Genomic DNA, 24630 nt, shown 5'->3' with positions numbered 1-24630 from the left:
TCTTTAGGTCTTCTAAATACAGGAATGATTCATCTACAAATAGAGAAAATTCGACTTCTTCCTTTCCAATTGTATATCCCCTCCTTTTTTTTCCTTATCTAATTGCTCTGGTTAAATGTCAATACTATGTTGAACAGGAGTAGTGAAGTGAACATCTTTGTCTTGGTCTTGATTTTAAAGGAAAAGGCTTTCAGTTTTTCTCCATTTAATAAGGTGATGGCTTTGGGTTTGTCACATAGACCCTTTATTATGTTGAGGTCTAATTCTTCTACCTCTAGTTTCTTCATGGTTTTTATTGTGAAAAGGCATTGAATTTTGTTTTTTCTGCAGCTATTGACATGATCACATGATTTTTCTGTTTTTGATTCTGTACATGTATTGCATCATATTCATTGATTTGTATGTTAAACCATCCTTGTGCCCTGGAATGAACCACCTTGGTCACTGTGTATGGTGTTTTTAATGTGTTATTGAATTCAGTTTGCAAGCATTTTATTGACTTTTTGGTGCACATTCATTAAGGATATTGGTCTACAATTTTCTGTCCAAGTGTGTCTTTTTCTAGTGGTACTGGCTTCAAAGAATGAGTCTGGAAGCATTTCTTCCATTTCTATTTGTTGGAATAGGTTGAAGAGCACTGGTGTCAGTAATTAAAGGTCTGGTAAAATTCAGCCATAAATCCATTCAGCCCAGGGCTTTTTATTATTGCTTCAATGTTATTGCTTGTTATTGGTCTGTTAAGACTTTTTATATACTCTTAGTAGATTGTACATGTCTAGAAATTCATCCATTTCACCTAGATTTTCCAATTTGTTGGAATATAATTTTTCAAAATAGTCCCTAATGACCCTCTGGACTTTAGTGGGATCTGTTGTAATATCTACATTTTTGTCTCTAATTTTATTGATTTGAGTGTTCGCTTTCTTCTGGTTAGTTTGGCTCTGATTTTTCAATCTTGTTTATCTTTCCAAAGAACCAGGGCTGTTTCACTGATCCTTTGTATTGTGCTTTTAGTCTCTTAATTCATTAATTTCAGCTCTCATCTTTATTATTTCTTTCCTTCTACTGATTTTAGGTTTGATATGTACTTGTTTTTCTTGAGATGCACCATTAGGTTATTCATTTCGGATTGCTCTGATTTTTTAAAAAATATCTTGTGGGTTTTTTTTCTCTATTTGTTTTTAGTTGTAGTTGGACAGAATACCTTTATTTTATTTATTTTTATGTGTTGCTGAGGATCGAACCCCATGCCTCACACATGCTAGGCGAGTGCTCTACAGCTGAGCCACAACCCCAGCCCCTGTTCTGATTTTTTAATGTAGGCACTTATAGCTATACCTTCCCTCTTAGAACTGCCTCTGCTGTATCCTGCAGGCTATGGTATGTTGTATTTCCATTCACTTATTTCCCCCAATTTCTTCAATGCCCCATTGATTATTCAGAGAATGCATGTTGCTGGGTGTAGAGGTACATGTCTATGATCCCAGTATTCAGGAAGCTGATAGGAAGATCTTCAAGTTCAGGTTCAGCCTCAGGAACTTTATGAGACCTTATCTCAGAATAAATAAAAATACTAAAAATGACTGGGGGTGTGCTCAGTGGTAAAGCACCCTGGGTTAAATATCTGGTACCAAAACAGACAAACAAACAATGCATTGTTCAGTCTCCATGTGTTCATATACTCTACTTTCTCTTGCTGTTGATTTCTAATTTCACTTCATTATGATCTAATAAAATACAAGAAATTGGGGCTGGGGATGTGGCTCAAGCGGTAGTGCGCTCGCCTGGCATGCATGCCGCCCGGGTTCCATCCTCAGCACCACATACAAACAAAGATGTTGTGTCCGCCAAAAACTAAAAAAAAAAATATTAAAAAAACTCTCTCTCTCTCTCTCTAAAAAAGGTTATAAAAAAGATGCAAGAAATTATTCCAATTATTTTTTTCTTGATGAAAACTTGCTTTATAGCCTAATATAAGATCCATTTTTCAGGAACATTCCATGAGCTGTTGAAAAAGAAGTATTCTGCTGATGTGGGATGGAATATTCTGTAGATATCTGTTAATTCCATTTGATCTATGAGGTAGTTTAACTTTGTTCTGACTGTTGAATTTTGTCTGGATGATTTATCTTTCAGTGAGATCAGGGTTTTGAAAGTCCCCAACTATTATTATATGGGGCCAACCAGTCCCTTTATGTCAAGTAGTGTTTGTGCTTTGTAGTTAAGTACATGGACTTAACTATAAATATTTATAATCCTTTTATCTTCTTGCTGAATTGTTCCCTTTGCTAATGATTTTCTTTGTCTCTTCTAATTTTGGCTTCAAGTCTGCTTTTGAACATGTAAGGATTGCTACTCCTGCTTGTTTGCAGATTACATTTCCATGGAATATCATATTCTTTCTTTTCAGTCTCTGAATTTGTTTGTGCAGCCAGGTTTAAGAACCATTGTGGGGGCTGGGGATGTGGCTCAGGCGGTAGCGCGCTCGCCTGGCATGCGTGTGGCCCGGGTTCTATCCTCAGCACCACATACCAACAAAGATGTTGTGTCCGCCGAAAACTAAAAAATAAATTAAAAAAAAAAAAAAAAAAGAAAGAACCATTGTAGTAGCTGGGCATGATGGCACACACCTGTACTCCCAGCAACTTAGGAAGCTGAGGCAAGAGGATCACAAGTCAAGGCCAGCCTCAGCAACTTAACAAGGCCCTAAGCAACTTAGCAAGACCCTGACTCAACTTAAAAAAAAAAATTAAATTAAATGGGCTAGGGATGTGGCTCAGTGGTTAAGCATTCCGGGGTTCAATCCCTGGTACCAAGAAAAAAACATTGTGCTGCTAGCCATGGTGACACACACTTATAATTCCAGTGACTCAAGAAGTTGAGGCAGGAGGATCACAAGAACAAGGCTAGCCTGGGCAATGTAGTGAGTCCCTGTCTCAAAATAATGAAAAGGGTTGGAAATGTGTCTCCAACTAAAGCAACCCTGGGGTCCAATCTTCACTATATTAAGAAAACAAACAAACAAACAAAAATCATTGTTATACAAAGGTCTGAAGGAAAAAGGGAAGGATGTGATTTCCTATGAAATCATGAAATCAACACAGATTTGGTAAGGAATTCTTGGTATTCTAGGTATTGTCAGCACTCAACAGTTAAAAGAGTAGCCAAAGTGAATAGTGTTTCTTCTGCTTCTTCTGTTTTGTTCTGAATAGGTGTGTTACAGCAGAATGGGCTGAGGGTGAATTTTGGTACTTGTGTGTAGCAGAGATTCTCTAAATCATCAACATCTTTAAAGCATCTCTGTAACTTAGAGAAGAGTATGAACAAAGAAGAAATATCAACTCTTAACATTAGGCTTTGCTTTCTTCAAACAAAAATTCTATCTGTCCTTATTAATCCCATGAAATTGCTAGTAGTAGAAGACTTCCTTGTTGTTGAACTGGGGATTAAACCCAAGGGCATTTTACCACTGAACTTCTTCATCCCCAACTTTTTTTTCTTTTGAGACATAGTCTTGCTAAGTTGCTTGGGGCCTCTAAATTTCTAAGGCTGGCCTGGAATGTGCAACCCTCCTGCTTCAGTCTCCTGAGTTGCTGAGATTACTGATAATTGCTTCTAATATGATTCTATTAATGAGAAGAATGGAATCTTTTCCAGGGATAATACATTTAATTGGGGTTCAAAGTTTGTGTTTCCTATCATCAAAATCTGTTGCAGACACTCGTGTTAATGCTGATCTATCATGATATTTAAAATATTCAACTTAGGTACTGCCAAATACTGATATCATCCCTAAGCAAATGCTTTTTATCAAACATATTCACCATTTGGGAAGAGTTTGTAGGATTTTTATTAGATTCTTCTCCTGATATTTTCCTTGTACCTTTTTTTTTTTTTTTGCAACAATAGGAAGTGATGGCAGCAACACACAAGGCAGCCACAGACGTACGTAAATCAATGCACATGACTGTATTTATTCCAATAACATTTTGTTTATAGAAATGAAATTTGGATTTTATGTGTCTCAAAATAATCTTCCTGTTTATTTATTTTTACCACTGCAAAATGTAAAAGCCAGCCAGATGCAGTGGCACACACGTGTAATTCCAGCAATTTGGGAGGCTAAGACAGGAATTAGCAAGTTTAAGGCCAGTCTGGGTAATTCTTTGTCTGTCCCAAAATAAAAAGGATGGGGATGCAGCTCGGTGGTAGAATGTCTCTGGGTTCAATGTCTAGTCCCCGCCCCAACCATGCACACACACAAAGTAAAAACTTTGCAGCATGCACCTGTATAAAAACAGATGGTGACCCAGGCCATGGTTGGCCAATTCCTGATCCAGATCCAGATAATCCATGTAACCCTGAATTGTTTTCTAAGCAATATAATGCTTATGATTGCCTGGGAATGGAGCAGCTATACAGTAGTAAATATGGTTGTTCATATTTACAGGACATATAATAAGAAATTTTGAGTTGGATGGAGGTGTAGCATTTGCATTCAGAGTTAAGATTTAATCATGGGAACAGATTTTTGCTGTTCCGTCAGTTTTGTTTTGTTTGAGGTACTGGGGCATGAACCCAGGGCCAGCACACTGCCCCTGAGCTGCACCTCCAGAGAACTTCTTGACATTTTTTTGCTTTAGCTGCCCCAAAGCTCAAAGTCAAACTGCAACCCAATGCTATGACTCTTCAGTCCTCCAGTTTCCTTCCTTGATTCCTGTGTTTTTCTCTAAGCATTGAAAATTTTTTAATGAATTAGTTTGCATTTTAAGTTGCCTGTAGAAAAAAAGCATAATTTTTTTTTTTAAAGAGAGAGAGAGAGAGAGAATTTTTAAATATTTATTTATTTTTTAGTTATCGGCGGACACAACATCTTTGTTGGTATGTGGTGCTGAGGATTGAACCCGGGCCGCACGCATGCCAGATGAGCGTGCTACTGCTTGAGCCACATCCCCAGCCCATAAAAAAAATTTTTTTGAAAAGCTTTGCACACCTCCATAATGATGCTGTTAACAAAGCAAAAGAGGAGAATGTCACGTGGGGTCTGATTAGTTAACTTTCTGAAGATGATTTTTATATTGAGTTCTTAATTCCCTATTCTCAGAATGTCAGAGCTAGAATGTAGTCCTACCTTTTAATCCAATTCCAGACTTACCAAATTGAGATTTCTAGTAAATCCATGAATTTACTAAAATTTGGGGATCTAAGATTAGGATCCCCTGACCCACATGTCTTCTTGGCATATGATATTTTATAGGTGAGAGAGCTGAGGCCCAGTGAGTGAAGTGACTGTCAGGCTATCATAGCATATGTGATAGGCATGGGTGAAGTGCACAGCATCCAGTTTTCTTAAAAAATTTACTTTGTTAGGCAGGACTAGGGGGACAGTTGCACAATAGTTAGTTTCCATTCATACTATATTGCAGGAAAATCACATCAAGAACTTTTGTGGTACTGGGTGGTGAACCCAGAGACGCTCCACCACTCAGCTACATCCCCAAGTCCTTTTTACTTTTTTTTTTAAGTTTTTTTTGTTTTAATTATTTACACATGACACTACAATGATCTTGACATATCATACATTTGAATCAGATGGGATCTTTTTACTTTTTTAAAGTTTTGAGAACCGGTCTTTACTTGCTGAGCCTGGCTGAGAACTTGCAATCGTCCTGCCTCAGCCTTCCAAGTCAGGGGATTACAAGCGTCTGACACTGTGCCTGGTAAGACACACTGTGAAGTGTATGTGAAGCTTGCTCATACAGTTCTGGGCCCATGACTTCACTGATGCTAATACAGATCCTTCAGTTCTTGCTTCTGTTGCATGATTGCTTCACCGCACATGTCAACAGGCAGAGGCCAACAGTGCCTTAACATTGCTATCAAAATAGTTTTGACTTTGCAGACTTCCTGAAAGGAACTCCAAGACCTCAGGGTTTATGAACCACAAATTATAAATCTATTAACATAGGACATAGCTTTTCTTTTCTTTTTCAGTACAAGGGGTAGGACATAGCTTTTTTCTTTTTCAGTACAGGAGGTAGAACCCAGGACCTGGTGCATACCAGGCACGCAGTATACCCCTGAATTACATCCCCAGCACTTTTTAAAATTAAGACAGTTCTCACTAAATTGCCCAAGCTGTCCTTGAGTTTGTGATCCTCCTGCCTCACCCTCCTGAATAGCTGGCTTATCGGCCTGAGCCAGAGTGCCTGGGTTAGGATGTAGTCTTAAATACCTCCACTAGCAATGTTTAGGCAAAGCAGAATTAAAGGGCTAGACCAGAGTGGCCAGAAAAACAGGAGGTAAACAATGAGTGTTTATGGAATTAATGTAGTATCCAGGAAGCAGGGGAGAGTAATCGGGAACTTGTGGAAAAATAAAAACTTTTCCAGAAAAATTAATAACCACATTCATGTATCTAACTGACATGAAGTAAGAATTTGCTGATTATCTTATACTAGTGTGGTATATGATATGAATCCACTGGATCTTGTTTGTAGGGAATCCTGACACTGACACCACAAAGAAATGCGGTCCTAAGCACATCACGTTGTTCTGCATGAGAAACGTCCACCCACTTATAAGCCAGATCAAGTCGTTTACAGATTCTTTTTTAATTTTTTTTTTTTTTTTAGTTGTCGGTGAACACCATACATATATTATATTATATTTATTTATTTATTTTCATGTGGTACTGAAGATGGAACCTAGTGCCTCACACGTGCTGGGCAAGCACTCTGCCACTGAGCTGTACCTTGTGTGACCACCTCAGCTGTGCTGGGGGGGGGCAGTGGCAAAGCTGGCATTTGAAACCAGGTGACCAGCTTCAGCTGACCCCTCGTGCTGCTACTTTTTTTTTTTTTTCAATTAAACTATAGGTTATCATCTGCATGGAGGATAAGAAATTAGTCCTTTTTTTTTTTTTCTTTGTAGGTGTCTGGGGAGTTAGGGGTACTGGGGACTGAATTAAGGCACATTCTGCCTTGGAGCTGCAACCCATCCCCCGCCCTTTTTAAAATTGGGGAAGAATACCTTAGATTAGGTAGAGGGAAGTGATGGGAGGGGAGGGGAGGGGAGGGGACATGGGGACAGGAAAGACAGCAGAATGAAACAGACATTATTACTCTATGTATATATGTGACTGCTTGACCAATGATTCTGCAACATGTACACTCAGAAAAAGGAGAAATTATATCCCTTCTATGTATGATATAACAAAATACCATCATATATAACTAATTAAACCAAATTTTAAAACTTAAAATAAAAAAAATTTTGAGACAGAATCTCTCTACATTTCTCAGGCTGCCCTTGAAACATGTCTTCCTGTCTCAGCCTCCTGAGTTACCTGGATTATAGAGGTGAGCCACTTCCTGGCAAGGGGAGTTCTGGCTGGGAATGGAGGGAGGGTGAAGGCCTTATCAGACCTACATCAGCACTGATCCTTGTAGACAGAGGCAATAGGAAGTGTTCAGCTCTGGGAGCTAAATATGATGACAAACAAGGCCCAAGACTCTGTAACCTGGAGGTAGTGATAGTTCAGTATTTCTTGTTAAAACAAAACACTCCTTCTTTTCTTTGTGGTTCCGGAGCAAATCCAGGTCTCACACATGATAAGCAAACACTCTACCACTAAGTTAAGCTCTCAGACGCTTTTTAAATTTTATTTTGAGACAGGATCCAAACAAATGACCCGGGTTGGCCTCAGATTTGCCTTCCTCCAGCCCCAGTCTCCTGATTAGCTGGGATTATAGGAGCATGCCATTGTCCAGTTAAAAAATATCTTCTTAAAAATGGTTATTTTGTGGGGTTGAGGTTGTGGCTCAGCGGTAGAGCGTTCACCTAGCACATGCGAGGCCCTGGGTTCGATCTTCAGTACCATATAAAAATGAATAAAATAAAGGTACCATGTGCAACTACAACTAATATATATATATATATATATATATATATATATATATATGTGTGTGTGTGTGTATTATATATATATATATAATATATATATTTTAATTGTTATTTTGTGGGAAGTTAAAGGAATCTTTAAGTTCAGTTTTATCTTCTACTTGGAGATCTTTGAAACAAATTATGTCTGATGCATTTTTTGCAACTTTAGTGTCTAATACAGCGCCATACACACTAGGATTTTGCCAGTCTGACCTAAACTGTACTGAATTAGGAAGACCTTAAGGTTCTCATGGAACTTTAATTTCCTGGGGGGAGAGGAAAAGGAGTGGGTTCAATCACCTGAGGATATGTTAGCATACACTAAACAGGAAAAACAGGATTCACCTTGCAAAGGCTTATTTGAAGAACCTGATCATCAAGATCATGTAAGAATAACTTCATGTATTTCATAACTCCTGAGGGTGTAGGGGACCATTCTTCCTTTTAAAAGATAACTCTATGCCTGTTCTCCAGATTCCAATTTTCCATCACAATTTAAGAAAAAATAATTGGACCTTTAACCTCAGTACTTCAGTAAAATTAAGGTCACCCATACCTGGTCAAATTTACTTAAAAAGCAATAAAAGTTGGTAGCATCGTTTTGAGCTAGGGACTATGCTAGGCACTTCATACATATTGTCTCACATAATCCTCACAATAATTTTATCTATTAATTTTGCAATACTGGGGATTGAATTCAGAGGCTCTACTACTGAGCTATATCACAAGTCCATTTTTTTTGTTTTTGTTTTTTTTGGAAACAGGGTTTTGCTAAGTTGCTGAGGCTGGTCTCCAACTTGTGTTCCTCCTTCCTCAGCCCTTTCAGTCACTGAGATTACAGATGTCCACCACCCCCCACCCCAGTTATCACAATAATTTTATCAAATAGTTCAAAGTGGAGGCAAACAGGTCAGTTAAGAGGCTGTAACACTATTACAGAGGGATGATGGCAGCTTGGAGTTGGGTGTTGGCAGTAGAGAAAGCAGGAAGAGCTGAGTCACCCAGGAGGTACAATCACTTGGCCCTGGTGAGTGCCTGGAACACTTTAGACACTGCTTGAGATATCCAAGTGAATGAACTAGCTGAGAAGGGTGAGGAAGGTGGGTCTGAAAGGGTAACTCCTTGTTTTCCTTTGTTTTGTATTTGGTACCAGGGACTGAACCCAGAGATACTTAACAACTGGGCCACATCCCCAGCCCTTTTTATGTTTTATTTAGAGACAGGATCTCACTGAGTTGCTTAGGGCCTCACTAAATTGCTGAGGCTGGCTTTAAAGTTGTGATCCATCGCAGCCTCATTCTCCCCAGCTGCTGGGATTCAGGTGTGTGCCATTGCCTGGGTTCTACTGACTGGACTCTGGTGCCACCCACTAAGAGAAAAGGGAAGAAGTAGTCAAAGGGCACTATTCTGTTCTCCCACCCACAGGCCTTGCCCCATGGCAGTGTTCCTCCAGGCCAAGGCAAATAATCTCTACCCAAGGGCAAACAAGCCATGGATTGGCTAAGCACTGGCAAGATTTTTTTTTTTTAAGGGTTGTAAGATTAAATGCTCATGTCACATTTATTTTCTGAGGCTTTCTGCCATACACTGAAGGGTTATCAAGGGCAGCAGTCATCAGAGCTGCTGCAAGAACACGATTTTCACTGGGGGAACAGCACAGTGGCTGTTCAGATGGTGGCTGAACACATGTTTAGAAGATCTTGGTGTAGCGAGGACAAATCAGCATACACAACACAGCCTTGCTTCTCAAATTCAAGAAACCCCATTAACTTACTACCGGCACAGTGAGAATGTTCTGTGAAGAATACGTTTCCAGATCGCCCCCACTCTGGGTGAGACAGGGAAAGGGGGGCAGGTGCCAACACACTAGCAGGCTGTACTGGGCCCCTTTCATGCTCTGGTGGTAGCAAGGGGATTTTTTGGCAGCTGCAGCAGCTAGACTGGGGGAGGAAGAGGCCACCCACCAATCACTCCTTCTCAAAGCTATACTTTTGTGTTCACAGAAGAGGTCTCTTTTAGAGCTCCCCAAATTAACAATCTTTGGGCAACCATCTCTATCCTTCTGAAAAGGGCACTCTTTATAATAACAGGCTTCAGAGACTCCCCAGCCTCTACAGATCACACAGTGCCCCATAAGAGCCACAGTTACACCTCATAGGTACACCAGTACGCGGGGATGCACTAAAGAGTGACAGATCTCAGACTTGCTGTCATATTTTTCACCAAGTATTCTGATGGCAACATTAGCCTGTTTATGGCAACAGATCAAATCTGGATGATCTTTAGCCATAAGGGGGTGGCAGAATGACTCAGTCTTTCTTCCTGGGTTATGTTGCCCAGCTTGCCTCAGATTCCTGGACTCAAAGGATCCTCCTGCCTTTGCCTCTGGAGTAACTGGGATTACATAACTAAACCACCTGCCTGGCTCCTCCTTGATTTTGAACTGCTAGCAGAGAAAAAATCTGGAACATAGCTGCAAAGGCAGAAGGAAGTTATAGAATGGAGGTTAGCAGTGGCAGACTGGATTGAGGTCATGGCAAAATCCGATGGAACTTCATAATTTGAAGGACCACTTACAAGTGTGGGCCAGAGTCAGAAAAACAACAGTGATAGTACAGTGCCCCAAGAGCTGGTGGCTATTGCCCCTGGGTCTGGTTAACCAGGCAAAGGGAAGAAAAGGACAGGGCAGTGGTACAGAGGGCTCTGCAGCCAACCCTGGTGACCAGTCTCCAGAATAAGAGCCTGGACTTTTCCATCTCCTGCAGACGTTTCCCACTATCTGAACCCACCAGGACACCACGGAGGGTGTGGGAGACCGTGGGTGCAATCTGAACAGGTTAGCCTTCTTGGCACAAGCACAGGGGAAGGGTGAGGAGTGGACATGGAAGGTAGAAACAAGACAGGCCATGAGGTTTCAAAGAGGCAGTGAAGTGGAAGCAGAAGATCCCATAGGTATTCAGAGGAGGGGCAGTGTTGGGGTCCTCTGTAGTAGGACCCCAACACCTGCTGGTGAGCCCACATCAATCTCCATCTGCTCTCCCTGCAAGCGCGCCCTCCTCCCAAGGATTCCTCTTGCTTTCCTCCATCCACCCTTCAGCTGTACTGGAGAAGTCCTGACAAGACTTTTCACAAGCAAATCTGGGTGTGGTCACACCTATTATCCCAGCTAGGGAGAAGCTGAGGCAGGAAGATCAAAATTTTGAGGCTAGAGGGGCTAACTGAGTAAGACTTTGTCTCCAATAACAAAGAAAACCACCACAGTAGCTCCAATAAATGAAACTTCAAAGAGCCATTCCATAGGGGTGCTTTGCCACTAAGCTTAGTCCCCAACCTTTATAAAAATTTTTTAGAAAGGGTCTCACTAAGTTGCTAAGGCTGTCCTCACACTTGCAATCCTCCTGCCTCAGTCCCCTAGGTGACTGGGATTACAGATGGGCAACACCATGCCCAGTTCAACTGATTCAGTCTTTATTTGTTCTTTTTAGATATACATGGCAGTAGAGTGAAGTCTGACATACTATACATACATGGAGTATAATTTATTCTAATCACGACCCCATTCTTGTGGCTGAACATGATGGGGAAGAAAAACTTCCACCGGAATGAACCCGCTCTGGGTGACCTTCCACCTGAACATAATAAACATTATTAACTAGGTATAGGCACCCAGAACCAACATCATCTTAAAACCGAATGCCAAGTACAAAGATTTTACCTGATTAATCAAAATGTATTTGTGCTACTTTAACATTATCCATTCCACGAAAAAACTATACTGGGCAAGCAGTTTATTTGCAATCCAGCGCCGCCGTCCCAAGCGACAGGTAATCGACACTAGAAGAACCGCGGAGGGTCGGCTCTTCCCCTCCAGCGCGCTCGCGGGCGGGGCGCGGCCCGGGGTCCCTCCCGTTACCTGCGGACGACCGCACCCAGCGGCCCCTCGGGCTCAAGGTTACGGGCGCCGCCCTGCGCCGCCGCGCTGCGCCCCGGCCCGCGACCCCCGCCCGCGCCACGTGCGCCCCGCCCGCCCGCCGCGGGTCACAGAGGCGAGCGCGCCCCGCCCTGCGCCCGGGGCCCAGGCGGCCTGCGGGGCCCGCCCTCGCCTCCCTCCCCGGCGGCCTCGGGGGCGGGGCCGGCCCTGGGCCCGCGGCACCGGGCGGGCTAGTTAGTCGGCCGCCGCGCGCGGCCCGGCGAGGCGGCAGCCGGTGAGTAGCCACGTCACGCCGCTCCGGGAGGCCCCGCCCGCCGCCCCGGGCCGCCCCCCGCACGGCGCCTCCGCCCCGCCCGCAGTTACCGGCCCGGGCGGCGCGCGCCCGGCGGACCTGGCTGCGGCCGCGGCCCCGGCGGGCGGCGCCTCCGCGGGGTGGGCGCTCGCGGCTCCGGGCGGCGAGGCGCGCGCTGGAGGGCTGCGGGCGTGCGCGGCGAGGCCCCGGGCCGGGGCGGTTGGCGCTGCGTTCGACGCGGGCAGGGCGGCACGCCCGGCGCTGCACGGCCTCGGCGGCGGCCACGGCCGGGCTCTCGGCGGCGAGGTCCCAGGCCGGAGCCAGCCGGTGCCCCGGCGCAGAGACGCGCGGCCGAGCGCCCCGGCCCCGGGCGCACCCCGGCCGGGGAGGCCGGGACGGGCGGACGATGTCTGCTCGCGTCCCGGTGTCCGCCGCTCGCTCTCGGGAGGACCTGGCGACGGCGGCGGCGGAGAGAGAGTCGCTGACGGCCGCGGCGAACCGGCCGCCCGAGCAGCCGCCCCCGCCGGAGCGGGAGGGCAAGGAGGCGGCGAGGGCCGCCACGAGCGCGGGGGCGCGGGGAGAGCCGTCGCCGGCGCCGGTGCTGGGCCACAGCGTGCCCCTGGCGGCTGTGCCCGTGCGGCCGCTGGCGCTGCACCTGGCGCACAAGGCGCGCGGGCCCGGGGGCCCCTTCGGCGGGGAGCCGCTGACCGAGGACGCCCGGGAGCCGCCGGCCGCGGCCGGCCCCGAGGAGAAGCCGCCGCCCAAGGAGAACCCCTGGACCAAAAAGCCTCCCCAGCACGCGTCCCCCGCCGCGACCGGGCCTCCGCCGCCGGCGCTGGAGACCCTGCAGGCAGGTCGGTGCGGGGCACGGGCGCGGCGGGCGGCGGGGGGGGGGAGCGCCCGGCCGCCCGAGGTGCGGGCTCCTGGGTGTCATTCACCGCGCGTACTTACTTACATGGACATCGGGACGGCCGCGGCAGGAAGAGGTGGGACCTCAGTTCTCCTGCACCGGCTGGCTGCGGGCAGCTGGGCAGCGCTGCCCGGCCGCTGCGCCCCACGTGCTCGCGACTCGGAACCGGCACTGCCGGGCGTCCCCCGGGAAAGTTTCCTGGACTTGTCACGGAGGGTTGGAGCCTGTCGGAGCTAGGGGATTGGCTTGCCGGGGGGAGCGCACGACGGCAGTCTGTCCTTGTGAAGTAATTGACAGCTGAAAACCTCCAGGTCTTCGAAACACTGCTGAACAGTCGTGAAAAACGAGACGCCAACTGTAGTTGATATTAAGGTGCCTGGATAGTGTTGGGGTGTAGTTGAGATGGGTAGTTGACACTAAGAGTGGACTGTGGTTGGATGAACGGTCCTCTTCCAAGGTTGAGTTAGCTCTTCTTTGCTTAAGAGGGGGTTTATGCGTTTGCATTTGAATGCTAACTAGTGCCTCATAGCTCTTGGTGCTTTAGTTGTGGGAATTGCAGATTTTTGTTTAAAAAAAAAAATGGTAGCACACACCACTGCCCCAAAAAAGCAAAGCAAAGCAAAACACCATTTTTAAAAAAATGCTAAGCTAAATGAAGACAAATAGCGGTATCTTCTAAATTTGCTTTGTAAATTAAATTGTAGTAAATTAGTTGAAATTTTTACTTGGGAATTTTACTTTCAGGTTGTGTTTCTTAAAGGCTAGTAATGGAATATGAAATACTTGAGCACATTTACAGGTTTATGAAGGTCAAATGAGATAATGGATGTGCTATAAATGTTGTAAACCCAGGTTATGTTTTGTTTTATTTTGGGTACTGGATATCGAAAGCAGGAGTTTGCCACTGATGAGCTTCATCCCCAGTGCTTGGTTTTTTGTTGTTGTGTTGTTTAATTTTAGTTGTAGATAGGCACAATATATTTTTATTTTTCTGTGATGCTGAGGATTGAACCCAGTGCCTCACAAGTGCTGGGCAAGCAAGCACTCTTACCACTGAGCTACAATCCCAGCCCCTGGTGCTTTTTATTTTATTTTTTAAGATAGGATCTTGGGAGTTGCTTAGAGCCTCAGTAAGCTGCTGAGACTGGCTTTAAACTTGGGATCCTCTACCCTCACCCTCCCTCATTGCTGGGGATTATAGGTGTGTGCCACTGGGTTGTTTCTTCTGAGAAACTCTTCAAAAAGAGAAAGGTTGAGTCAGTTGAGTTCTTCAGCTTTTGCATGGAAGTACTCTATTAATTCTTGATAAAATTTAGGGCACTTGGGGAAAATTTTTTCTTTATATTTAGTATTGGCATAATTACCTCTTAGCTGCAAAGATCTATTTACTCTTAACTGAAGAGAACACTCTTAAGCAAAGTCTCCATAAAATTTGGCAATGAGGGACTGGGATTGTGGCTGAGCAACAGAGCACCCTCCTAGCACATGTGAGGCATTGGGTTCGATCCTCAGCACCACATATGCATAAATAAATAAAAAAGGTACTGTGTCCACCTACAACTAAAAAAAATTTGGCAAAGAAACCTTTAGTGGGTCATTTTATTGGCTGACTACTTCTAGACTTTTTAAAAAGTATTCAGTGAACTACCAAAATACAAACTCCTTGTTGAATCTAAAATCAATTTAAGAGATTAATTATCCTTATCTTACCTTCATTCTCCAATCTTCTTTGGAGACTAAGAATAAAGTCATGCATGCTGAGCTTGGTGGCACACACCTATAATCCCAGCTACTGGAAAGGCTGAGGCAGGAGGACTGTAAGTCCAGGCCAGCCTGGGTAACTTAGCAAGACCTTGTCTCAAAAAGCAAAGAACTGGGGATGCATAGCATAGTGATAGGGCACCTATGGGTTCCATTCATAATACCATCCCCCCAAAAAAAAGTGATACTGGATTTCCGTTTTGCTGAGGTCTCCACGGGCAACTCTTCTCCCATTTGCGTCCTCAGGAACACCTTTCTTCAGGCCTGGAGCACCGTAGTAACTGTTCTCTATTCCCAGCTCTGCACTGTTCTCCCACAACTTCTTTTAAGTTGAAAGACTTAATTAGAGAAGAGACTGGTGGTATAGGAGTGCACTGCTCTGAGAGATTTGGGTTTTAGTATTACTAACTATTTCTGGGTCCTGAAGTGGATGGAGACAGCTCCTCCAGTTCTTGGTACCGGAGTGCCATCTTTACAACCTGGCTTCCTTGAGTTTCTGTTTTCCTAAGCAAATTTGCAATTTGAAGAATAAGGAAAATATCCGCGCAGGATGCTGTGTGCCTGTAATCCCAGTTATTCAGTAGGCTGAGGTGGGAGCATCACTTGATCCCAGGAGTTTGAGACTAGCCTGGGCAACAAAGGGAAACCCCATCTCAAAAAAAGAAAAGGATAATGAAATAGGGCCTGAGACGGTTTAGCTTTCAGAGGTGAAAGCTCAGGAGAGTTCAGTTAGTGATATGTTCATAGATGCCTATATAATTATTCTGTGGAAACCCTTTACTCTTGAAAGAGAAAGGGAAGGATATTACTTAGGTGTAACAACAGACTTAAACTGGGTCTATCTGGGCAAACCTGGAGATAGTGTCACTCTGTTGATGAGGTAAAGGAATTCCATCCACAAACTTTTGACAGGGGAAGTATCTCAGGACATGAATCATGACTTCTCTGTACTTTAGAATATTCTGATGTAAGGCAGATCCTTGATGCTCAGCCCTTGAAGACACTTTGTTCCACTTTTAGGATGGTTCTGGTGGAGCGTGACTGTTTATAGCAATCCAGCCAGATAAAGCAGTCTTCAGCCCAAGCCTGGCCCACCCCAGGTCACCAGACTGTAAAAACCTTACCCCAAACTCTGTTAAAGTAGTTTTATTAAAACCCTTTATTAAGATCACATATGGCCCAGCAGGGTGGTGCTGTGTCTGTAATCCCTGCTACATAGGAGGCTGAGGCAGGATAATTGAAGTTTGAGGTCAGCCTGGGCAACTTAGAGAGGCCCCATCTCAAAATATAAAAAGACCTGGGTTTAGCTCAGTGGCAGAGCTCTTGCCTAGTATGCCCCAGGACCTGTTTTCAATCCCTGGTACTGCAAATAATAATAATAAGTAAATAAATCACAATATGGGATTTATTAATCACTTGCCTGTTGCTATGGTTGCATTTTGCATATTAAAATTTAGCCTACTACTACAATTTCACAAAAACATAAAAAGCATTGGTGTTTTGTCCATCTTTTTCAGCCTTATTTTCTGAACCTTTTTGTGCTTCCATCAATCCTCTTTTCTCCTGATATCTGTTTCTTGGAACCTCTAATGACTTTATTGTTATTACCTTAGTGAAGTACTTTTAATTGAGTTATTCAAACAATATATATATATATATATATTTTCCTTATTAAAACCAAAACTTTGGGGGCTGGGGTTGTGACTCAGCGGTAGAGCACTCGCCTCTCACATGTGAGACCCTGGGTTCGATCCTCAGTACCACATCAAAATAAATAATCAAAATAAAGATATTGTGCCCATGTATAACTACAAAAAAAATTTAAGAAAACAACTTTTGATGTCCCCTTACCAAAAAAGTTCATATTTTTTACTGAAGAGCTTCTTAGAACTTTCTATTCAATTACCAGATAGTGTTCTCCATATATGTCTTTAGAATATAAAATATCAGTCTTTTTTCTTGTGGAACAGAACTCACAGTGCATGCTAGGTATGCACTTTACCTTTGAGCTATTTTTTGAGACAGGATTTCCCTCATTGCCCTGGCTGGCCTTGAACTTTGGATCCTTCTGCTTCAGCCTCTGAAGTCATCTGGAATTAGAATTCTTGTGTTTGGGCAGGCATGCATTTACCACCACTGCCGCCCCATCTCCCCCCTCCCCTTTTTTTTTTTTTGCCTTACTGGGGACTGAACTGAGGGCCTTGTCTTGTGCATGCTAGGGAAGTGCTCTGCTACTGAACTACATTCCCAGTCCTTGATGCAACTTCTTATTAAAACTGCTAAGAATTATGATCATGAGAATAAAGGTGAGTAAATTATGCATTCTGTTGAAGTTTTTGTCTTGAGTATCCAGGCTCTTAAAAATAGTTGTCTTTATCTTGTTTGGGGGGTGGGTCCTGGGAATAGAACCCAGGGGTGTTCAACTATTGAAACACATCCCCACCTCTTTTTACTTTTCATTTTTAGACAGGGTCTCAGCAAGTTGCTGAGGCCGGCCTCCAACTTGTAATCCTGCTTCCTTAGCCTCCCTAACCTCTAAGATTAAAGGCATGTGCCACCATTTTTGGCTTCCTTTATCTATTTAGAATTATTTTCTTGTAGATTTCTGTGGTTTAGAAATAATATTTCGAAGGTATTGGCATATTGCTCAAAGAAGTTGTACTGGAGCCTAGCGTGGTATGGGTGTACCCCTGTAATCTCAGCAACTCTGGAGGTTGATGCAGGAGGATCACAAGTTTGAGGCCAGCCTCAGCAATTTAGCAAAATCCGCTCGAAAATTAAAAAATAAAAAGGGTTGGGAGGGCTTAGTGGTAGAGTGCCCCTGGATTTAATTCCCATTGTTGAAAAAAGTTTTGCAGTTTTATAATGTCTCACCAACAGTGTTTGAAAAATAAAGACATGTAGACCACATATTATGTAGATTTACATATATTTGGAGTCACTAGTAGCTTAAGTTTGTTTGGGTTTCATCTGTTTGAATATGAATGTGAGATTAAAGTCTGAGTATGGGAAGATTTTTTTTTTTTTTTTTTGGTACTGGGGATTGAACTCAGGGGCACTTGATCACTGAGCCATATCCCCAACCCTTTTTTATATTTTATTTAGAGAGAGGGTCTTGCTGAGTTGCTTAGGGCCTCGCTGAGTTGCTGAGGCTGTCTTTGAACTAGCTATAGCCTCAGCCTCCATGCCTGACTGTTTATATATTGTTAACTCAAAGATTGCTTTATTCTCTAAATTGGCCATTGCTGTGACTTATGGGATGTTGTTTTGTTGGAATAATGTGTTACTGGTAGATGCAGGTCCCATGCTCATTTTTGTTTCTAACATTTACTTGTATCATATTTAGCTAGATGGTTGTGCCCTCTCTGGTCATCTTGCTAGGCGATGAGCCAAACTGAAAGACAGTGTGAAGCTGCCTTTTTGTTTGTTTGGTCCTGGGGATTGAACCCAGAGTCCTCACCACTGACCTGCACATTCCCAGTCGTTCTTTATTTGATATGGGGCTTTGTTAAGTTGGGGAGGCTGGCCATGAACTTGGCAATCCTCCTGTGTCAGTCTCTTCTTCGTCTTGGATTTCAGGAGTGCGCCACCTCCCCAGCCCAATGATAGTCTATCAGGAGTTGAGTTGAAATTTACTGTATTAAAAGTGTCATGTTTCCAGTTTTCTGTGTGCTGTTAACCAAAGAATTGGTCTGTCAGTTCATTATAAGTAAGTGGTACTACTTCCTGCTTCTTGACATGTAAGATCAGCTTGCATCTGTGTACTAAAGGTAGTGATTTCCTACTAGGAAATTAAGTTTTAGAACTATGAATTTTGTTGGGAGTTGTGGCTACACCAGCTTACTGAAATTGGTATAGTAGTTATTTTGTTAAATAGTTATAAAAACAACTCTTTGTATTTTCTTTAGAGCTCAGTTCCCCCAAAATTATAAAAGCAGGAAAACTCAAGACAAGGAAACCCAATAAGGTATGTCTTCATAGGGATAGTTCTTAACCACATTGACTGTGAACATTGTTGTTAGGAATTCTTAATTAAATTTTTTTTCTAATTGTTTCATTAATGTTAGTTTAAAGATAGTATTCTAAAGAATTGTATCTTTGATACAAATCACCATATGCTTATGTTATCACATGTATTTCAATTTAATTAATGTCATAAAGTAGTGCTCAAAGTTTGATCTAAGACCAAATCATTTTTGTTTCAAAGTGTTCTGTTTTTAGAAACTCTAATTCACTGGGAAGATATCTGCAAATAATAAAATATGGGCAATTTTTGAAATTGCTGTCACTTTTTGCAATTTTTTTTCCTATTTAAATATCCTAAATGAATTTGCAGGTATAACACATATTTGTTACTTTTTAGGCCAGTGATTTCAGCGATATGGCAAACTGGCCAACACCAGGAGAGTTAGTGAGCACTGGAGTAAGTATTATTTTAAGGATTTTAAAACTAAATAAATAAAATTAACGTATTTTCAACATGCAGAATTTGTTTTACTCAGAATCCAAAGAATCACTGCTGTGAGAGACAGATGTAAAGACTTGATGATCAGTGAGAAGGCTTTTTTGTTCATTTAATTTGTAGTCATCCTTGGATGCTGCACTTGGTGGCTTAAGTTTACCCTTGGTAAGCTTTACTTGTTTTTTTTCTGTAATAATAAACACATACTAAAAATTATTATTTTTTTTAATACTGGAAATTGAAATCAGGACTTCATGTCGGCTAGGCAAGTTCTCTTCCACTGAGCTATATCCTCAACACTTTTTATTTTGAGATAAGGTCTGTTATTGAAAACTTGGGATCCTCCTTCCTCATTCTCCTTTGTAGCTGGGATTACAGGTGTGTGCCACTGTGCCCAGCTGAAATTAATTTTTAGTGTCAAACTGAAGAGTATTTTATGTTTCAAATTTTGTGCTAGATATGTGTTTTATATACAGTGTTTTAAGTATATACCCACATGCATGTATATATGTGCATAAATCATACTAAGAAGTATGAAGTGGCCTTGTGAAATGGTACACCTGTGATCCCAGCAACCCTGAGAGTTGAAGCAGGAGTATCACACGTTTGAGGCAAGCCTTACCAACTTATTGAGACCCTCTCTCAAAATAAAAAAGGGATCACGATGTTTGTTACTCAGTGGTAGAGTGTCCCTGTGTTCAATCCCTGCTATCCCCAACACCCCCCAAGTATATAATGAATGAATTTTTAATTTAACTCTAAAAGGATCTCTGAAAGATGGCTCTGAAGTATCGGATCAAGGAGCTTTTCAAGAGATGCCTTGTATCTGGTTGTGTGTTTTCGTTTGACATTATATACCCTTTGGCATTTGTAATTTGGTGTGCAGTATTACTGGTGTGTAACTGTGGATAGCTTGATTTAAATAGCTTAATTGAATTATAAATGACATAGAGTAAACTGCACACACAAAAAGCGTATAATGGGTTAGGTTTCGACCTGTGTCACATCTGTGAACCCCTCACCACAGTAAAGATGATATACTGGGCTGTCCGCAAAGCTTTCCTCACACTTTTTTGTAATTCTTCCTGTCCCCTTCATCCCTGCTGTCCCAGCAGTTGCTGATGCGCTGTCACTGAGTTAATTTGTCTTTCTGTGTGTGTGAACTCGCACAGTAGGCTTTTTTTCCTGGTTTCCCCTCAGCATGATCACTGAGTTCCATTCCTGTGTCCATCCTTTGTTAGTGGTGCGTGCTCCTGTATGGCTGTGGCACCATTGTTGGTTCACTTTGGGCTGTTTCAGGTTGGGTCATTACAAATCAAACCACTACGTAAGCATTTCTGTACAAAACTTCATGGATATATGCTTTCCTTTTTCTTGGGTGAATATAACAGTAGAATGGCTGTATCATATGGTAGCTATTTGTTGAGCTTTTTAAGGAACTGCCAAACCTTATACTTCTACCAACAGTTTATGAGAATTTCAGTTACTTCACATCCTTGGTAACTTTTAATATGGTCAGTTTTTAAAAATTAGCCATGCAAGGTGCAGTGGCACATGTCTCTAATCCTAGCAACTTGGGAGGCTTAGGCAGGAAGATAGCAAATTCAAGGCTGGTGTCAGCAACTTAGCAAGACCCTATTTCAAAATTAAAAATTTTTCAAAAAAGGACTGGGGATATACTTCAGTGGTTATAGCACTGTTGGGGTTCAATCCTTAGTACTAGAAAAAAAAAATGTTGCCATTATATAAGTGTATTGCATTGTATTTTTGTGTTTCTCTGAAGAATGTTGAGTAAGTATATTTTCATATATATTTGCCATCTGTATCTTTTTGAAGTATCTGATCGTTTTTTGTTGTTTGTTTTTAAAAATGGCTTTCTTAGTACTGAATTTGGAGAGTACATTATGTTTTACACATAAGTCCTTCCTCAAATTTTAGCAGGTATTTTTTCCTAGTCTGCAGCTAGACCTTTCTCCAATTAACACTTTTTGTTTCCTTTTGTTTGTTTTAAAAATTAACACTGCCTTTTGAGAAGTCTGTTTTTAAAATTTTGATAAGTGTTTGTAATGTCTAGGTGTACTACCACATGTTTTTTGAAACAATAGTGAAAATGTTAATGAAAATTGTTCCACTCAGAAAACCTTTTTGCAGTCTCAGAGTGTCATCAGCCAAGGAAATAAGAAGCCACAAATTAGAAAAGAAAAAGAAGAGAAGGTTGAAAAGAGGAGTAACAGTGAGAGCAAAGAAAACCGGGAAACAAAATTAGACGGTCCTATTGAAAATGTGAGTGAGGACGAGGCCCAGTCAAGCAGTCAGCGGAAGAGAGGTCAGTCTTTGTCCACCTCATCTGACTTCCAGTTCTGGGAGGAAGTGGGGGTAATGAGGGTTGTGTTCAGCCTCTGATCTCTATTAGAGGGGGTTGTGTAATTGTTTAGGATAAACTGTCTGATTTACTTTTGTAACATTTCAGGACTATTAGGCTTTCCTGTTTTGCATTTTTTGTGTTTTGTGCAAGAAAATGGAATGAAGTTCCACTTCAGATATATTCTTAAAGTTTTAAATATTGTTGTTTAAATCTGTATTGGAACTGCTTCCTGTTTTTTAGGGAGTTCTGAGGAAATGAAATGCTTCATTATTTTAAGAGAAAAATGAGAACAACTTTAGTCAGTTTTTTCCCTTGGTACATATCCCTGTATAAGTTACACCTTGAGGGGCTGGGGCTTTGGCTCAGGGGTAGAGCGCTCACCTAGCACTTGCAATACCCTGGGTTCGATCTCGGCACCACATTAAAAAAAAAAAAAGGAAATAAAATAAAGGTATTGTGTCCAACTACAACTAAAAAATAAAATTAAAAAACTTATACCTTGAAGGAAAAAAAATTACTGTCTTTATATTCCTTTCCATTTTCTCTTCTGAACTAGTCACAATTTAGGGATGATTTATCTGATTTATAAAAGCATATTCTTTTGGTGTTCTGGGCATACGGAGAGTAGCAGGAGATGGGCTGGGAGACAGGCAAGGTCCACAGTGTACAGGGTCTTAGGGACTTGGAATTAGGGTTTCATTTTCAGTGCATGGGAAATCACTGAAACATTTACTTTTACAGAGGCAATATTAGCACAGGACGGGGGCAAACAACTGCAAGGAACAATCTATACTGTGCACTTGAACAGTTTTGTCTTTTAAATTAACATTAAATTTTTAGGGCTGGGTGTGGTGGCACATGACTGTAATTTGGGAGGCTGAGGAAGGAGAATCATAAATTTGAGGCCAGCCTGGGTAGTTTAGCAAGACTGTGTCAAAAACAAAAAGCGGGGCTGAAGCTGTAGCTCAGTGGTAAAGTGCTTGCCTCGCATGTGTGAGGCACTGGGTTCAATCCTCAACACCACATAAAATAAATAAAGATACTGTGTGTTCATCTACAACTAAATAAATATTTTAAAAAAAAAAGAAGAAGAAGAAGGGTTAGGGATGTAGCTCGGTGGTAAAGCACCCTGAGTTTAATTCTCAGTAATGCAAGGAAAGAAAGATAAACATTAGTTCCCTTGATACAATGAGAAAATGTTGATTGCTAAAAAAAATAAATAAATAGGTAGAATCTGATCATCAAGTGGTTGTTAGAAAATCTGACCCCAATTTCTTTCCAGTTTCTTAACCCACTTTATTACTTCTTTTTTCTGATTCCTGGATACACAGTAGTGTGTTTGTTTTGTTTTTTTGCGGGGAGGGGGTACCAGGGATTGAACTCGGGGCACTTGACCACTGAGCCACATCCCAGCCCTATTTTGAATTTATTTAGAGACAGGGTCTCACTGAGTTCCTTAGCGCCCCAAGGTTGCTGAGGCTGGCTTTGAATTCAAGATCCTCCTGTCTCAGCATCCTGAGCTGCTGGGATTATAGGAGTGTGTCACACATTTTTGACTTTCAAAGAAGGGCTTGTTTTGCCTGGAAATGTCATAGAATAAGAGTTTTCTTTTCTTTCTTTCCTTTTTTTAATATTTTCATATTCTGTTATCTTTTTTGAGAAAAAGGAAAAGGAAAGTTTATTGCTTTGCTAGCAAAGGAGAAACAGAAGGGACTCCTATCCCAAAGGCTGTGATTCTGCCTATCAGCAGGAACAGGGGGCTTTATATATATATGTTTTAAAAAATTTTTATTTATTTTTATGTGGATTTATTTTTATGAGGATTGAACCTAGTGCTTCACACAGTGTGAGGCAAGTGCTCTGCCACTGAGCTACTGCCCCAGCCCCAGGGGGCTTTTAAAGAGATGACTCAAAGGCTACATTCCAAGTGTTCTCTGTTGGAGTTGTAATTCACTTGTGAATTTGGGACAGTCATTTCTGAGATCTGGTGCCACCAAAGTCTGGATTACTTCATTCTTATGGTGGGTGTACTCAGGAACAGGTAAATCTGCCTAGGATGAGGAAGAAAAGGTAATCCTGTTTCCCCTGAGATTAGGGATGGGGAGGGATTAGGGAGGAGCAGGGAGAGAGGAAGAGAAAGAAACGTGTCCATTTTAAAAATAAGTTGCAGGGGCAGAGCAGCCAGGGCTATATTCAAAGCATGAAGTGGGCCTTGGTTCCATTTCCCCTCTGTCAGTTTCTACACTCCAGTTCTATGGGAAATGGGCAATGACATCTCCAGACTGCTTCCTGCTGAAAGGGGGAAAAGTTGGACGAAGTCACCCAAAGTCCTTGTTCTCTATCAGGTAGGGTGTGGACAGGTAAGAGCATTCAGCATCAGGGCAGTCCAGAGGTCCACAGTGGGAAGGCAGGTGCCTGGAGAAGGCCTGCGCAGGGCAGGGATCATGATAAGCCAGCAATAAACACAACAAAGCAATACCTTTTTGTTAGCAATTAGCACAGAAACAGTATTTCAGCATATTCCATGCTCTTAATCTGATCCATTGGTTTGCAGGATTTTAGGAAATCAGTATAGTAATTGTTTAATAATATTCTTAAGTTACTTTTGCTTAATTACTTGGGTAGTTTTTTTCTTTGCTTTCTTTTGGTCGAAAATTTATAGATTGGACAAAATACTGAACATTTTGAACCGTAAGCATGGAATGCATGAAAAAGTAATCCTGAGAGTTTTCCTGTCATAGAACATGACAGCTTAGCCACTCTGTCATAAGGGAAACTGAATTTGCTTATCTCTCTCTCCTTCAGTTGGGAAGATACAAAGGAGCTGTTTAAAAAAAAAAAAAAAAAAAAAAAAAAATATATATATATATATATATATATATATGGTTACATTTTGAGAAACCTCATTCCTCATTCTTTAGTAGTAATCCAGGATAAATAAGCATTTTAGACAAAGATCTGCAAC

At 42.2% G+C, this 24630-nt stretch overlaps 2 protein-coding genes across 7 annotated transcripts in view; one reads left to right on the top strand and one right to left on the bottom strand.

Moving 5' to 3' along the window:
- Positions 1-13229, bottom strand: part of Mfsd8 (major facilitator superfamily domain containing 8) — an 88636-nt gene extending 75407 nt beyond the window's left edge. The window contains exon 1 of the mRNA XM_071614686.1: positions 13123-13229. Coding sequence (XP_071470787.1) covers positions 13123-13130 — 8 coding nt within the window. The 5' untranslated portion in view covers positions 13131-13229. The remainder of the gene's footprint in view (positions 1-13122) is intronic.
- Positions 12068-24630, top strand: part of Larp1b (La ribonucleoprotein 1B) — a 91224-nt gene continuing 78661 nt past the window's right edge. Inside the window, exons 1-5 of one of the 6 annotated variants that reach the window (XM_071614681.1) lie at positions 12440-13021; positions 17058-17144; positions 18747-18805; positions 19202-19261; positions 21452-21626. In XM_071614681.1, coding sequence (XP_071470782.1) covers positions 12574-13021; positions 17058-17144; positions 18747-18805; positions 19202-19261; positions 21452-21626 — 829 coding nt within the window. In that variant the 5' untranslated portion in view covers positions 12440-12573. Of the gene's footprint in view, positions 12150-12439; positions 13022-17057; positions 17145-18746; positions 18806-19201; positions 19262-21436; positions 21627-24630 lie in introns of those variants that run through there. The other 5 variants (XM_071614680.1, XM_071614683.1, XM_071614682.1 and 2 more) reach the window with 5 other exon arrangements.

Source organism: Marmota flaviventris, chromosome 7, assembly GCF_047511675.1.
Source record: "Marmota flaviventris isolate mMarFla1 chromosome 7, mMarFla1.hap1, whole genome shotgun sequence".
NCBI classification, from domain to species: Eukaryota; Metazoa; Chordata; class Mammalia; order Rodentia; family Sciuridae; genus Marmota; species Marmota flaviventris.
The sequence above is the reverse complement of the archived record's forward strand: the minus strand, read 5'-3'. Positions and strand labels throughout refer to the sequence as shown.